Raw genomic sequence first — 14,829 nt, 5'->3', positions numbered from 1 at the left:
AGAGTTAAAAAAAAGTTCTAGCAACAAGAGACAATAAAAATTTTTATATCTAGCTTATTACTTCTCTGCTTATGTTATTAAATATTGGTTCTCTTTTACTTGAGAAAACCCAGGATCTGAGACTATTATTTGTTGAATCAATAAAAAGTTACATCTTGTCTGCCTTAGTCCTAAAAGTAATCAAAGCATAGGTATTTGTTTTCCTGTTTGACAGATGAATCTGAAGCTCAGAGGTTAAAGGACTGGTTAGGCTAATTAACAAGGCATTTAATTAACCGGCAAGAGACTCAAACAAGGGTCAGACACTTTTCAAATCCTACAAGCAAAACAAAATAAAGCAACCTCTATTTTAATGTGTTTTTCTAGTTGTAGAGTTTACAGATATAGTGCAAATTATGTATACAGGGAAAAAAATAAAACAAAAGCCCGACTGGTACTCACTGTGGTTTTTACATTTCGATCTGTTCCAGCTTCCAACAAGAGTTTAATACATTCTTTATTTCCATTTTTACAGGCCAGGTATAGAGGTGTCTGTCCTCCATCAGCAGCATGATTAATATTAGCATCATATGCAATTAATAATTCTACACACCTAAACACAAGATTAGAATTACACAAAACCTGAGTTTGACCTTTGAAGCAGCACCTAACCAAGACATTAAATATAGAAAAGGCGGCAACGGTGCGTCTTTATATACATCAATTGTTTCTATGCATATATCAACTATTATGGATTTTATTACATCAGTACTGTTTTTTCACAAGGCTAGAAAATATATTCTAATCATAAAATTTAATTTCTGCCATGAAAATTTGAAAAGTGCTAATACCTGCTTTATGACATTTCCCTATAACCAACTTGTAAAAGTAGAGTCCTTAGAATTTGTTTAACTTGCTGGGATGAACAGTTAACTGTATTTGATAAGTATATATTATTTTGGTTCAAAATAGTTTGAACATTGAAAAAAGGCTGCTGAGTCATTCTGAGATTTTCACTTGAGAAAATAATTATAAATAGCATAGACAGCAGGGCACCATGTGCCTTCTCTATAAAAGGCAGCAGAAAGGCTCAGAAAAGGGTTGCCTTGGGGAGAAAAGACAGCAAAGGTTGTCCTGTCTCCTGAAGGCAGTCTAGTTGATGAGGAAAAAGATAGCTAAGCAGGAACTCACTGCCCTGAGAATCAAGGAGAAAAGACATGAGGCAAAGTCGAGAATTTGTGACACTTAGTTCCTAGCTAAACATGCAGAGTTTAAGTTGTAAAATTAGTTGAAAATAAACTTAGAAAAGAGGGCTAAATCATAATCAAAGTAAGAAGCAATCCACTCCCTTTTTTTCACTCCACTGAACGTTTTTCCTAGTTTTCCCTTGTAGTATCTGATTTATATATTTTTTAAAAAATTAAGTGACATGTCGATATATGTGTGTATCAGATATATTTAAAGTAACCAATCTCCAGATTTCTCCAGGGTTCTTCCTTTTTGTAGAGTTACCCATGCTTCCATTCCCGTGACTGCTATACTCTCCAAGAAAGTGGCCCTACAGGTTGCCTAGTGAAAGTAATGGTAAAAAGCACAGCCTAGAAGGAGAAATTCCTTTTGAAGGAGTCAGGATATGTCCAAAGAGTAACAGCAAAATCTGGGTCTAGGGTTCTTTGACAAACTCAGGGTAATGAGATATGTGTTAGATATGCAGAAAAGTAAACAATGCTATACATAAATAATTCATTTTGAATTTTAAAAATTTTAGATTTATGATTAACAACATGGAGGTCAACCTTAAAAACCCGTATTTCAATAATTCTGGAATTTGTTAAAGAACATTTCTATCGGGACAGTTACATTCAAAAGCTGAAAGCAACTTGTATTTCCCACAACCCACCATTTCAGCACAGGCAGAGGAAGCAACTTAAAGTCATGCCTATATCTAACTGAGTAAGCTATTAAAGAAATCACTGCTGAAGTTACGTATTATCTTAATTTTAATTAATACGGTCTCTTTGGCTTAATGCTCAAACTACTTTCAGCATGTAATATTCATGCTTCAATTTTGTTTTAAATGGTAAAACAAGATGAATAATTAGAATACATTACTACTAGGAAGTTGAGATTATTAAAACAAATATAATTCTATGTTCTACTTTAGTGACATCATAAGTAAAAAATCTTTTAAGGAGTTGGAATGGTGTAAAATAGTGAACAAACTTCTCAACAGTCCTTTATCTCATGACATATGTGTTGATATGCCATAGATTATCTTCCAAAGAAAGTTCAACCACATTCAGCTGGGACGCGGCACAGTTCTCTTCTTCACTTCCCTCAAACATAATTATTATTAAGAGCAAATTTAGAATCCTGGTTTGCATTTAAATACTCAAATATATTTAGTGAATTTATTTGCCAGTGATTTTAAACACTAGTTTACACATTCAGCCAGAACTAAAATACATGTGCAAATTATAAAAACAGGCTCCTTTCATAGTGGGGAAAAAAGAATTAAGAGTAACTTACTCGAAATGTCCCTGAGCAGCTGCAGCACACAAGGGTGTGAAGCCATTTTTATCAGCAGCATTGACTTGGGCTTCTGCACTCAGCAGCAATCTCACACAGTCTAAGGATTTTAATAGAAAGCCATGTAAACTCCCCATTTAGAGTTATGATGTGCCAAATTCTATATAAGCTGTAGATTCTAAACCCAAAGGGCCTCTCCCCTGCACAGTTCATCTCACAGTTCCATCATGGCAGACATAAGACTCTGCAGACTACTTTACAGGAAAAGCAGTCTCTTTCCCAAAGAGTATAATACCCCAGACTCAATGACCAAGATAATAGGGGGTGTGTGTATGTATGCCTGTGTGTGCCCATGTGCATGTGCATTTTGGGAAGAGTTGCTGCTGAGTAAAAGGAACATCATGTGCCAGAAAATGCTTTACCAGATTTTTCTACCAGCCTGTCCCAGAAAACAATGTTCCTGGATGGAGAACCAAATTCATTTACCAAATTGAAATACCATTCTTTGTATTTAAATAAATTCTTACTTCGTGATGTTTAATCTTTAAACTGCTTTTGGATGGTGGTCATCCCACACTTCATGAATGAGGCTAAAGGAGAGCCCATAGAAAGTCACCTAACTCAGGAATAAATATCACCTAGATGTCACATTCCTCATGTTACTTACTAGATTTACTTCTATATTAAAGAAAATCTCCATAGTGTTTATGAAATAAATAATTCTAGAATATTTTTTAAGCTCCCTTAGCTCACTAGAATCCTCCATTTATCTGAATTAATCGACAATCATATGGGCTCACATATGCAATGCCACCTGACTTTGCATTTGCGGTCAAATCATCTCTTTTTCTGCACTACCATATGTTTTGGTAGATTTGACTACAGGATTTGCATTTTAAAGAACAAGAATAATTTCCAGTCTTCATCGATATACCATTTATAGTTACACAACTTCTCGGTTCTTTTAAGACATTCAGATAACTATAAATTGTTCCAACCACAGAACAATTTCAGGCCAATGACCTTTCCTAACTAGGAAAACTTTCCCTCACTGTAGCTTACAGCCCTAAAGTTCTGATACTTAGACTTTCGCACACATCAGGTATTTCTAACAGACCAGTTACCAGGACTGTTCTGTCCTGACCAAAGTAATCACAGATGGAGGGCTTTATTCTAAATTTTGCTTCGCAATGAGTAGACCCTGAATTTCTATATGCATAATACATGTCATTGTGCATAAAACAAAGATTACTTTTTACTAGCTGTGGTATAAAATTTTATATTAAGGAACTGTACAATTTGGATTTTTAAAATGTTTATAAAAACTTTAAATCTCATGTAAAAAAAAAACTATCCATTACCACCTGTAAAAGAAAAATAAAACTAAATTGAACCTTCTGCGCATAACAATGGATACATGGGCTTTTGACTTTCCATCCTTTTGCAAGTGTGTGGTATGATGAGATAAGATCTTGCCATATTTACCTGTATGTCCATTCTTAGCAGCAGAATACAAGGCAGAATGGCCATCTTCACAGGAGTAATTAATGTCCAGTCCTTCTTCATTAAGCAGCATTAATAATAAAGTGACATTTCCCTGGGCAGCAGCTTGCTGAAGAAGGGTGGGCCTGCCAGCCAGGGGGGCAGGACCACCACTCATTAGCAAAGGGGTTAGGGAGGGTGACCAGCCTGTAGGTTAAAGTGACCCTCATTAGAGAGTAGGAGTAAGGACAAGAGACAGATACTACCCATTCCTTTCTGAATTACACACACACAAACATATGAACATGTGTCCTTAGAGGATTATGTGGTGTCTAACATTATCAATCTGTTAATATTTACTTAGCATGAATCTGGACTGTTATTTCAGATCTTCTATCTGCTGCTAATTAAATCAACATACATGGTGAAAAATTATTTTTAGTCATGAGTCTTGCACAGATAAGTGTTAAAGTGGTGATTGGTTTTAGAAAAACTCAGATGGCTGTCTCATTTTTTTTAATTGAACTTTTGTTCAAATTCCTCTTCAAGATTTAAAAAAAAAATTGAATTTTAAAATGTAAAGGCTTTACAATGTAAAGGTTTCCTCTAGTTCAATATTAATCTGGAAAAGTGAACTGATATTTTTAGGTATAAGAGAAATCATTATCAGCAACACATTTTTCTTTCTTGACAAGGTTTCAAAGTTGTTTAACTACAAATTTTATGTAAACCATTAAGATGGACAAAAGAGTTTATTTATATTCCTTGAATTCCCTTATTTGGGAATAGAAATAATAGAAGCCAACTGCTAGTCAGTATTAAGAGCCAATAAAACATAACATATATAATTGGATCTAGAATTCACCAGCACAAATATTCAATATACAATTGTGAAGACTGCATCATCTGGCCACTTTTACAAAATGCCTAACAAACTTTTAATCAGCCAACAAAACAGGACACTCAACTATATAATTTTAACAAAAATAGTGAGTTATATAGTTAGATACTTCTCATCAGTATTTAGCAGCTTTAGAAGAGAATCTGTTAAGTGTGTGAAGTCGGCTGCATATAGCATGAAAAATTTTCTGAATTCTTCCTTGATCAAAAGGCTGTAAAAACAGTAAAGTAAAAATGTTCATTCAATGTGATATACAGGTATTTGTGTATTTTAGACTTAAATACAGTGAATATTCAAAAGAAGAAATGTTCCTTTATTCTTATAGGGTTCTGATACCTGTAACATCATTGTGCATATGCACATATATTCATCCCTAAGGGCATACTTTCACAGACCAATTAGGACTTTTTGGTCTTGACCAAAGTGATCACAGATGGAAGGCTTTAATCTAAATAGCACTACACAATCACTAGACCCTAAATTTCCATATGCACAATGCATTTCATTGTGCATAAAACAAAGATTATTTTTTACTAGCTGTAATAAAATTTCATATTAAGAAACTATACCATTTGGACTTTTAAAATGTTTTTAACTATCCACTACCACCTGTAAAAGAAAATTAAAACCATACTGAACCTTCTGTTCATAACAATGGTTACATGGGCTTTTGACTTTTCATCCTTTTGCAAAAGTGTACTATCATGAGATAAGACCTTGCCATATTTACCTGTATGTCCATTCTTAGCAGGGGAATACAAGGCAGAATGGCCATCTGATTATGATACATGCGAACATCCCTTTAGTAAGATACAACAGATGTATGTTTTACATTCTCTGTACACTGGTATCAGCATAACAGTCTAAGCATATGGGTGTCATATTAATACGTATGTAATACTAAATTATTATTAAATCCTAAATTACTGGCCTTAAATTATCTTAATAAATATTAAAAGGGTACATATCAAAGGAATTTGTCAGTATTTTTAAAAAGCTTTATTAAAAATGCAAAACAAAGCCAATTATACAAATGAAGCTACACTGCTTATAAAAAGCTGGACATTATATCTTCATAATCAATTATTTGGGTCTATGAATAATTTATTATTTTTAATCCTACTTGTAGTGACATACAAAATTAAAATGCTCATGAAATTCAGTATCTAAACTTTATGATATTTTCCTACTGATAGTCATTAGCTCTTCTTACAAAAGTAATATTTTTACTTCATACTTACAAGAAGGCTCCTCTCTGGTACATTTTACCTTTTGTATTTTCTTAAAAACAAACAAACAAACAAAAAACAGGCCCACAAAAATTAAATCAGTACTTATTAGAAATGGACGATAAACAGAGAAATTATAAACACAAAGGTATAAAACCTTGACTGCAAAGCAAATACAGGCAATATGAAGGCATCACACTATGTCCTCTGTGGCAAAGGAGGGAATGGGGCTCATACTCAGCCTCTCTTTCATCCTCTCTCTCTCTTTAGATCTCATCCAATGGGTCTTGGTTATTGATACTTCTTTATGAATACCAACATACGTAAATAGTTTGCTATTCTTTTGGGTTTTGTTAACATTTTTCTTTTTTCACCACAAATCTAGGATTTTGAGGGGAGGAGACAGTTTAAATATATTTTTCAACTGCTTTACATGGAAATATTCAATTGCAGCTGTAATTTCCTGGGAAACTATTTTTAATTAGTTATCTGAAAGATAATTTTTTTTCATTTTTTTTTTCAATATTTAGACCACACAAGGGTCTTATTATACAGAACTTCAGACGATATGTCAGTTGCCTTATTTTCTTAGAGGTCTGCAATATATTTTAAAAATCTTTACAAAGGAAAAATCCTTTATAAATACCAAGTAATTTCAAACTATAAATATATTTTACATCTTCACTAACGTTTCCAATGTTCTCTAGCATAGACAAGCTTATTTTAATAAATCCTGCCTAAATATGGGAAAAATAAGACTTCACCATGAGACTGTATTGTTCATCTGAAATTCCCAACACTGATAAAAATGGTAATGCTTAGTTAAGTGGTTAAATAATGGTTAAGACAGAACAGACCGGTATTCATACAGCTACTCTAACGATGTTAGGAAAAGGGCATTCAGCTTAGCAGTGTCATATGCAAACATTAGTAAGGGGAGCATCCTGCACAACATGCTGGGAAGAAGGGAACAACTGATCATGCAATGGAAGAGGGAAGGCGTGAGAACAGCTTCTGGCATCAGCTTCAGAGGGTGGAGAAGGTTAATGTCATAGCCCAGATCATTCTTGTTTTCTGATGTAGCCTTTAAGCCAATCATACATGGAGAATAATTTTTAAAAGATATGTGTCAATAGGGAAAAAAGTATAAACCAAATTAAATCAAATGTATCAAATAAGAAAAAAAAAAACAGAAAAAAAAAATGTCCAAGGGTATGGAGACTCAGTTGCCTGGAGTGATTTCTGGTTTAGGCTTCCGTTCATCTAACATTTGAAATGTGTTTATTTGGCAAGTTCAGGAGGAACAAGAAATTCTAGTTCATTTAGAATTAGGAATGTTATTTAAAATTTTGACATCTGGCTATAAAGGTTGCCAAATAGAGTTTGGGTAATTTATGCTACAATTCATTAAAATGGTAACTTCTGTCATTCCAATTTTCCTTGGGGCTTTAACTTAGTCATAATTGTTATAGAGAGAAGGTGACATAGAAACATAGGATTCTAGAGTTGGAAAGATCATGGGCCAGTAGCTGTCCAAGGACGGAGAGGTAGTTTGAAAATTCATCAGGCGAGTTTAAATCTTTTTTTTGTCTGGAAATATTATAATTTTGGTTCACTGCTTATTTTTTTGAGACATGGTCTCACTATGTCACCCAGGCTGGTATACAGTGGCATTATTATGGCTCACTGCAGCCTTGACTTCCTGAGCTCAAGTGTTCCTCCCGTTTCAGCCTCCCGAGCAGCTGGGACCACAGATGCATACCGCTATGCACAGCTAATTTTTGTATTTTTTGTAAAGATGGGATTTCACCATGTTGCCCTGGCTGGTCTTGAACTCCTGGGCACAAGTGATCTTCCTGCCTCCGCCTCCTAACGTGCTTAGGTATGAGCGCTGCAGCCGGCGATGCTTTTGTTTTTAAATGAAAAAGCTAATGGCTCAGAGGGAATTTGCTCTCTAGGGTGATACCTATAAAGGGGCAGGAATGAACTAATCCTGCCTTACTATAGTTAATTCAGTGCTTGTTTGATCACTGAAATTGGAAAAGACACCTGACAGGTATTTGACAGATGTGCTTTGTCCCTGAGCCTTGCTTTTGGCAACTACAATGGAATCAGTGGCTGTTTGGAAGGTTGATACCCTTCAAAGGGGTCATGACCTGGAGAGGCACAAGCTCACCCAGGCACAGACAGGTTAGTAAGCAGGGTGGAGGCAGCTCTTGTGCTTCTTAGTTGCAATGGGCATGGTGGCGAAAACAGGGGCAGTCTAAATGCAGAACAGAGTTGAAATCCTGTATCTTATTTGGAAAGTTCAGCTGACCTACATTTATAGTTGAGTTGTAAAGTTATACATCTTCATCGTGCAAGTGTAATAACACTTCCATTTCTCCCAGTCTAGGTGCTCAGTAAACACTTGCTGAATGACTAAAGGCCTCCAGTGCCTCTATTCTCCCATAACAAGCCACATCTTATAATCAAAGACATAGAAACCTGTTATTCTACCAAAGGTAATTGTGCAGTTCTGAGAGGAATAAATAATATACTTTGGCAAAATTGCAAAAATCAGAGAATGGAAAATAAGGAATCCGGCCAGGCACAGTGGCTCATGTCTGTAATCCCAGCACTTTAGGAGGCTGAAGTGGGCAGATCACAAGGTCAGGAGTTCAAGACCAGCCTGGCCAATCTAGTGAAACCCCGTGTCTACTAAAAATACAAAAATTAGCCAGGTGTGGTGGCACACACCTGTTGTCCCAGCTACTCAGGAGGTTCAGGCAGGAGAATCGCTGGAACGCAGGAGGTGGAGGTTGCAGTGAGCCAAGACCATGCGACTGCACTCCAGCCTAGGTAACAGAGTAAGACTCCGTCTCAAAAAAAAAAAAAAAAGAAAAGAAAGAAAGAAAGAAGGAATCGTTTTCCGCATCTTCAGTGGCTATTTCCTTGGTCTCTGGTCTATGTTGTCTTTTGTTCTCCAGATATAAGTGAAAGGCATTCTTCAGAGGAGTTATAGCTCTTTTATTCAAAATTTCACTGTATCCTAGAGCAGGACATCCTGGTGAATAGACAATAGATTAGTAAATCTCTGTCTTTAAAAGTTAACAGATTTTAATCCATTAACTGACAAAACGTTCCTCAGTCATAGATCCTGGTTTTAAAGCTTCTCTGCTGAAACAAAAGGGCATGTGTAGCTAAACCCTGGACCACAGTAATGACCAAGGCAACAAGCGGCAAAGCCTCAAGGTCTCAAAGTAAAGATGGCTTTGCATTTTTTTTTTAAGTGACAAAACTTCTATATCCTAGGAAGCATTTTCTACTTTACAGTCTATGCATTTACAGCAATGGCACTGTCACTGCTCCACACATTTCTGGAACTTGTGTTTTGTGACTGCCCAAAGATATTATAGTACATTCTCTATTTTCCTGAGTAGCAAAATTTGTCTTCTGTGGGTGGATTTAATTTGTGAGAAACAGCCAAAATTATTTTAGGCCACAAGAAGAGCTGTTCAGCTCAGTAATATCATTTTGTATCAAAAATATAGAATGCTGAATGCCTGTAAAGACATCTCAAAATAATACCAAAGTCAATCCCAAAGCAAATTCTCAAAAATATTGTAAGCAACAATGTCATTGAAGCAGTAATATCACCTCTATTTATTGATTACTCATGCTGTTCTAAGCTCAATACTATGCTCTCTGACAGGTTATAGGATCTGATCCTCCTAACAGTCACCCTCCCCCATATGAGTAGCATAAGAAGTCACCAAAAATGCACTACTGTAAATGGCAGAGACTAGATTTCAACACAGATCTAACTTCAAAGTACATGCTGCTTCCAATTCCCTATTTTGTCCCTCAAAATATGGATAAAGCCTCTCAAAGACCTTAAAGTCAAGTTGATAGTTTACAAATGGACAAATAAATCCTGGTATATTGTTCTCATCACCTGATAATTAGCAAATATGATGCTACTTGTTTTTCTCTCTCTCCCCTCAAAGTGTTAAATATAACAACTATTCAAACCTTCCTGTAATTGTAAAAGTTCCCTCCTATTAGAACCAACGATCTCCACTAACCACTAAGATCTCACAGTAGGAGAGTCTTTTCCAAAGCTTCAACAGAACGTTGTCATCCACATTTTGAGGGGTAAAATTGCAAACTGGAAACAGCATGGACCTTTCAGTTAGTCAGATGTGTGTTGGAATCTAGTCTCTGCCATTTACAATTACAAGTTTTTGGTAACATTACTTTAGAGCTGCATTTGCTTAGTAAAGAACTAATCCAGTCATGTCAATAAAAAAAAAAGCAATGCTTTTTCTAGCACTGTAGAACAAAAGGGGAAAATCCACCTCTTCTTTGTTCAAGAGTCCCAGGTTCAGTGACTTCATGACTTCATAAGGCACACCTGCAATGGAAACCTTCTCTAACACAGACCACATGCTATGTTAACCATCTGTGCCCAAGTGTTGGAAGACAGCAGCACTAAATAGGGTACATGGCTTTTGAAATAAACTAAACTTAGAACAGAGATGTATAAATATTCACATTCCATTTCTGAAGGTTAAAAAAAAAACCCTGAACACCAAATTGATATTTAGAACTTAAAATATACCAATTACAGAACAAATCTAGTAAATGTGATAATCCAATGTAGTGTTAATAATTACTTGAAAGGCCTTTAAAAATGTCATCTCAGAAGGAACATAATTGAACACATACTGTCTGATGATGACCCATTAATACTGAGGTCTTGTGAGATAAATATTTAATAAGAAGGAATACCATTTTTCTCCCATGTAAATATTTTGGTCTCTCTAAATTAATGGTCTCCCTGTGCTTTAAGCCACAATTTTCAAGGTTATTTTAAAAGAAGAAAGTACTTAGCATAGCAAAACCACAATTCATATAGCAAGATGAATCACCATACCCTGGAGCTTTTAAAAAATACAAAAAAAAAGAGAGAGAGAGAGAGAGAAAAGAAATAGGGGGAAAAAAGCATCAAATTAAAAAAAAAATAGTTTCAAGGCACTGTGAAGAAAATCAAGGCAAGTGAGAGGAGAGGCCACGTTGTTTAAAAAGGGTATAACATTTCAATCCCTTTACCTGATGCTGTTACCAGGAGGCTGTCTGAGGCACCTGGTCTACAGGATGAGGCACTAACGGGGTTTATGGAAGAGCAAAAGGCAATGGTGGTAGGAATGGCAAGGGAACTGCCTGAACATGCAGGTTGGTTCAGTCCGGGGGTTGCAGCAGGCCAGGCACCCACCTGAGATGTGGCCAGGGCTGAAACGGTACAGCCTGCAGGTGCCACAGTTAAATCTATGGATGGTTTTGGTGGCAGCTGAGGGGAGGATGACTTAGGAAGGTTCTCCTCATTGATCACCCTGTTCCCTTGTGGCAAACTGGAAGGAGGCGAAGCCACAGTTTTGTTATCACCTTTGGCCCCTGTGTTCGAGGCTCTGCTGCTATCTATAATAACCTTGAGTTGGGGGTGTGGTGGAGAAGGCGTTTGGGAGAGCCCTGGCTTTTTTGGAGGGATAGGAGGAGGATTTCCTCTGTCAACTCGTGCTACGCCATGAGTCTTTACACCGGTCCGACCGACTGAATGGTGGGTGCTGACATCCCCTGTTGGGGGCGCTCCAGGCCTTGGGGGAGCACCTGCTTGAGGTCCCGTAAATCTTGACAGTGCTTGGGTCACAGTATTCCGAGCCAGTTGTTTGGCAACTAGGTTGTCACGACTTGTAGGCGAGACATCTCTTGACGGAGGACTTTGGGTAGTATTTCCATTTTGGTCTGGGTCATTAGCATTGCCCTGAAATCTAAATCTAGCTGCTTGGATTCGTGGGTTTAGACCTGGATGCAAAGAGGCGTTGGCACATGGTGAATGTAAACTGTGCATAGGTGGAGCTTGCGAGTTCTGAGGAGTTATGCCTGGTGTTTGAGCAGTGGGAGGGGCAGCGTTACCGGGAAGTGGCGGTGTGCTACTGGTTGGATCTGGTGTTAAGCCAGTGCTTGGTCCATTTTCCTCAATTCTGTTTGCACTGGAAGGTGGGAAAGCAGGTACAGAAACACCAATCAAGTCACCATGGGAAGCCTGCCTGTCAATTCCTGGTCTGGCCATTGCAGCACTTCCTTTTGCATTTGCAGAAGCTAGGGGGCTCCCTGTGGAAGGTTTTACAGGCATGGTTAAAGGCAACTTCTTCACATGGTCAGCACTTTCTGTCACTAGGTCTGTCTGGCAAGCAACAGACCTCGTCACAGTTCCTTCTGTTCCCACAGATATGGAAACCAAACGCCTATCTTTTGTCTTCCGTGGAAGAGAGAGGCTTGGTTTGCTGTCACTTCCCCTTTTCAGTTGCTCAATCATTTTCTTCATCTTGTCTATCTCCTCTTTGAGGTCAGTGGTGTGTGCTTCTTCTCGGTTCAGCTTGGCACGAAGCTGTTCCCGCTCGGTGTCAAACTCAGAGAGTTGTTTTTCCATCTGAGCTTCCATTTCCGTGCTTCTTTGTTTCTCAGCAGAGAGTTCCTCTTCCAATTCATTTGTCTTTTTCTTTTCCTCTTCCAGTTTGGCCATTACGTCTTCGAGCTTCTGGGCCTCCTCTATGACTTTGCCTGAGAGCTGCTTGCACTCTTTGACGAGCATCAGGACCACCTGCTTGTTCTTGCCGCGCTCTTCCTCAAGGCGGGCGGCCAGCTTCTTGTGCTCTTGCTCAAGGGCTTGTAGCTGAAGCTTTTCCATTTCCAGCTGAAAAATTCACAGGAAAACCCTGATTAAGATACAGAATTTTCTTTTCACCAAAGAAATGCCTTTTGTGAGATCTTTATTAATTTCCTAACAATTACATAATTTGGGTTAGCAAAAATGCCACATTTTCAAAAAGTGTTGTGATAAGAACTATTTTAAAGGCTCATTAAAATGAGAAAATACATGTAAATGGTTTCATTAAAAAAACTAAATTACAACAATAGAGAATTTTAAAAATCTATTGAAGTTAACTACAGAAAAGGAGAACAATAACCAGATGCTTTAAATCACAGCACAGGGATTGAAAAGGTCTATTTTTATAAAAACACAGCTCTGTGATGGAATTGGTGATATTTTTAAAAAAGGTTTAATGATTTAATATTAATCCCTGAGGTAAAGTATTATGAAAAGTACTGAAAACCGAGGACTTCAGTGAAATTCTAATTGTATTTGCTAATTGTATTACCTATCTCAGTAATGGAACTTCTTTGAACTTCCTATGATAAGTTGTTGTGGAAATCATTACCAAATCATACATGAAAGTTCTCTGAAAACTCTAAGGAGCTAAAGAATGATCTTATTAGAACTGTATTTGGTGTCAGTGGAGTCCGACCTTGCCTCCTACTTCGGTCCCGCTTGTTCCCTTAGCTCCACTGCATGCCCAGTGTTTCCTAAACATGGTCCTGCCTCAGGGTCTTTGCCCTTGCTGTTCTCTCTGCCTAGAATTCCCATCGAACACCTTCCCATAGCACTCCCACAAGCCACGTGAGCACGGCACAGGAGTGACAAGCGGGAGGTGAGTGGGAGCAAAACTCCAGCCCTCCCCCTCCCTTCCTGCAAATTTCCCTACGCACTCAGCCACTTGCCCAGGCACATAGAGAGGGGTGCCTTTTCCTTCACAGAAAGGCATTGTCTGTTTACCAAGCCACAGGCCATTAGGATTGGGGCTTTCCAGAGCAGAATCCTTTTTTCTAACTGATACACCTAGAGAGGGAGTTTTTAAAGCCTTTCTCTCTCCAGATGAGGCTTTCTAATATACACAAAAGCTCCCAATAGCATAAGAGGTTGGCTCATTCATTTCTTCCAGGCTTCTGCTCAGCTGTCACTTTTACAGTGAGGGCTTCCATCACCACCCTGTGGAAAATAACAGTCCCTCCCACCCTTGTGTTTATCACCCTTTGTTCACTACCTGCCTGTACCCCCCAACCCCCCAAACTAGAATGTGATTTCACTGAGGGCAGAGACTGTGTCTTTTAGACACAGAACAGTGGCTGGCACACAGTGGTGCTTAATAAATTGTAGACTGAATGAATGAGCTGAAATTGACACAGTTCCACCGATAACAATGAACTTCGGTTACTAATGGGCTTTCTGTATACATGGACAACCTCACACCAACACTAGTCTAACATATTCTTGCAGATTTCTCACTTCTCTCCAGGGGAGCATCTGTCCTGAGGGGCTCATGAAGGACAAAGGACACACCCCCTAGCTGGTATGCAGAAGCCAGGTTGGCTCACATACCTCCCTTGCCCAACTAGTGAAATATTCCCCTGGCAGTCTAATGGGCCTTATGGTTCCTAAAGGTTAAAGTAGGTCTACCTGATTATAAAGACGTGGATAGATTTACCTTCTCCTCTAGATGTTAAACACAAATATACTCTCAAGAGATTCATTGCTTATTTGAGTCAAATTTTTGTCATCAATAACAGAGGAAGAAGACACTTTCATGATCTATGAGTCATGAGGATGTACTCCTGTTCCTTACTCAGTTATAAAAATCCACAACTCTATTCCCTTCAGTCAGCCATGGGACCAAAAGGAGAAAATGGCTTGCTATCCAACTGGTTGTCAGAGATACTGTTTCTTTACTCTGGGATGCTTCCTGCTTTGACAAACAATTGCTAAGTAGCATTGGGATGTGTCCCATAAATAGATGATCAGGAATATAGATTATTCCTCAAGAATAATTA

The 14,829-nt window shown here is 37.8% G+C and overlaps 1 protein-coding gene across 6 annotated transcripts in view; it reads right to left on the bottom strand.

Moving 5' to 3' along the window:
* The window catches only part of CTTNBP2 (cortactin binding protein 2), a 482,785-nt gene that overhangs the window by 68,554 nt on the left and 399,402 nt on the right, over positions 1 to 14,829 (bottom strand). For 4 of the 6 annotated variants that reach the window (XM_074379164.1, XM_003921051.4, XM_074379166.1 and 1 more), the window contains 4 exons: positions 11,215 to 12,856; positions 3,994 to 4,197; positions 2,509 to 2,608; positions 442 to 592 (listed from right to left, as the gene is read on the bottom strand). In XM_074379164.1, the coding sequence (XP_074235265.1) occupies positions 442 to 592; positions 2,509 to 2,608; positions 3,994 to 4,197; positions 11,215 to 12,856 (2,097 nt within the window). Of the gene's footprint in view, positions 1 to 441; positions 593 to 2,508; positions 2,609 to 3,993; positions 4,198 to 6,132; positions 6,173 to 11,214; positions 12,857 to 14,829 lie in introns of all 6 variants that reach the window. The other 2 variants (XM_074379165.1, XM_039472989.2) reach the window with 2 other exon arrangements.

The sequence above is a fragment of the Saimiri boliviensis genome, chromosome 10 (assembly GCF_048565385.1).
Source record: "Saimiri boliviensis isolate mSaiBol1 chromosome 10, mSaiBol1.pri, whole genome shotgun sequence".
Lineage (NCBI taxonomy): Eukaryota > Metazoa > Chordata > Mammalia > Primates > Cebidae > Saimiri > Saimiri boliviensis.
The sequence above is the reverse complement of the archived record's forward strand: the minus strand, read 5'-3'. Positions and strand labels throughout refer to the sequence as shown.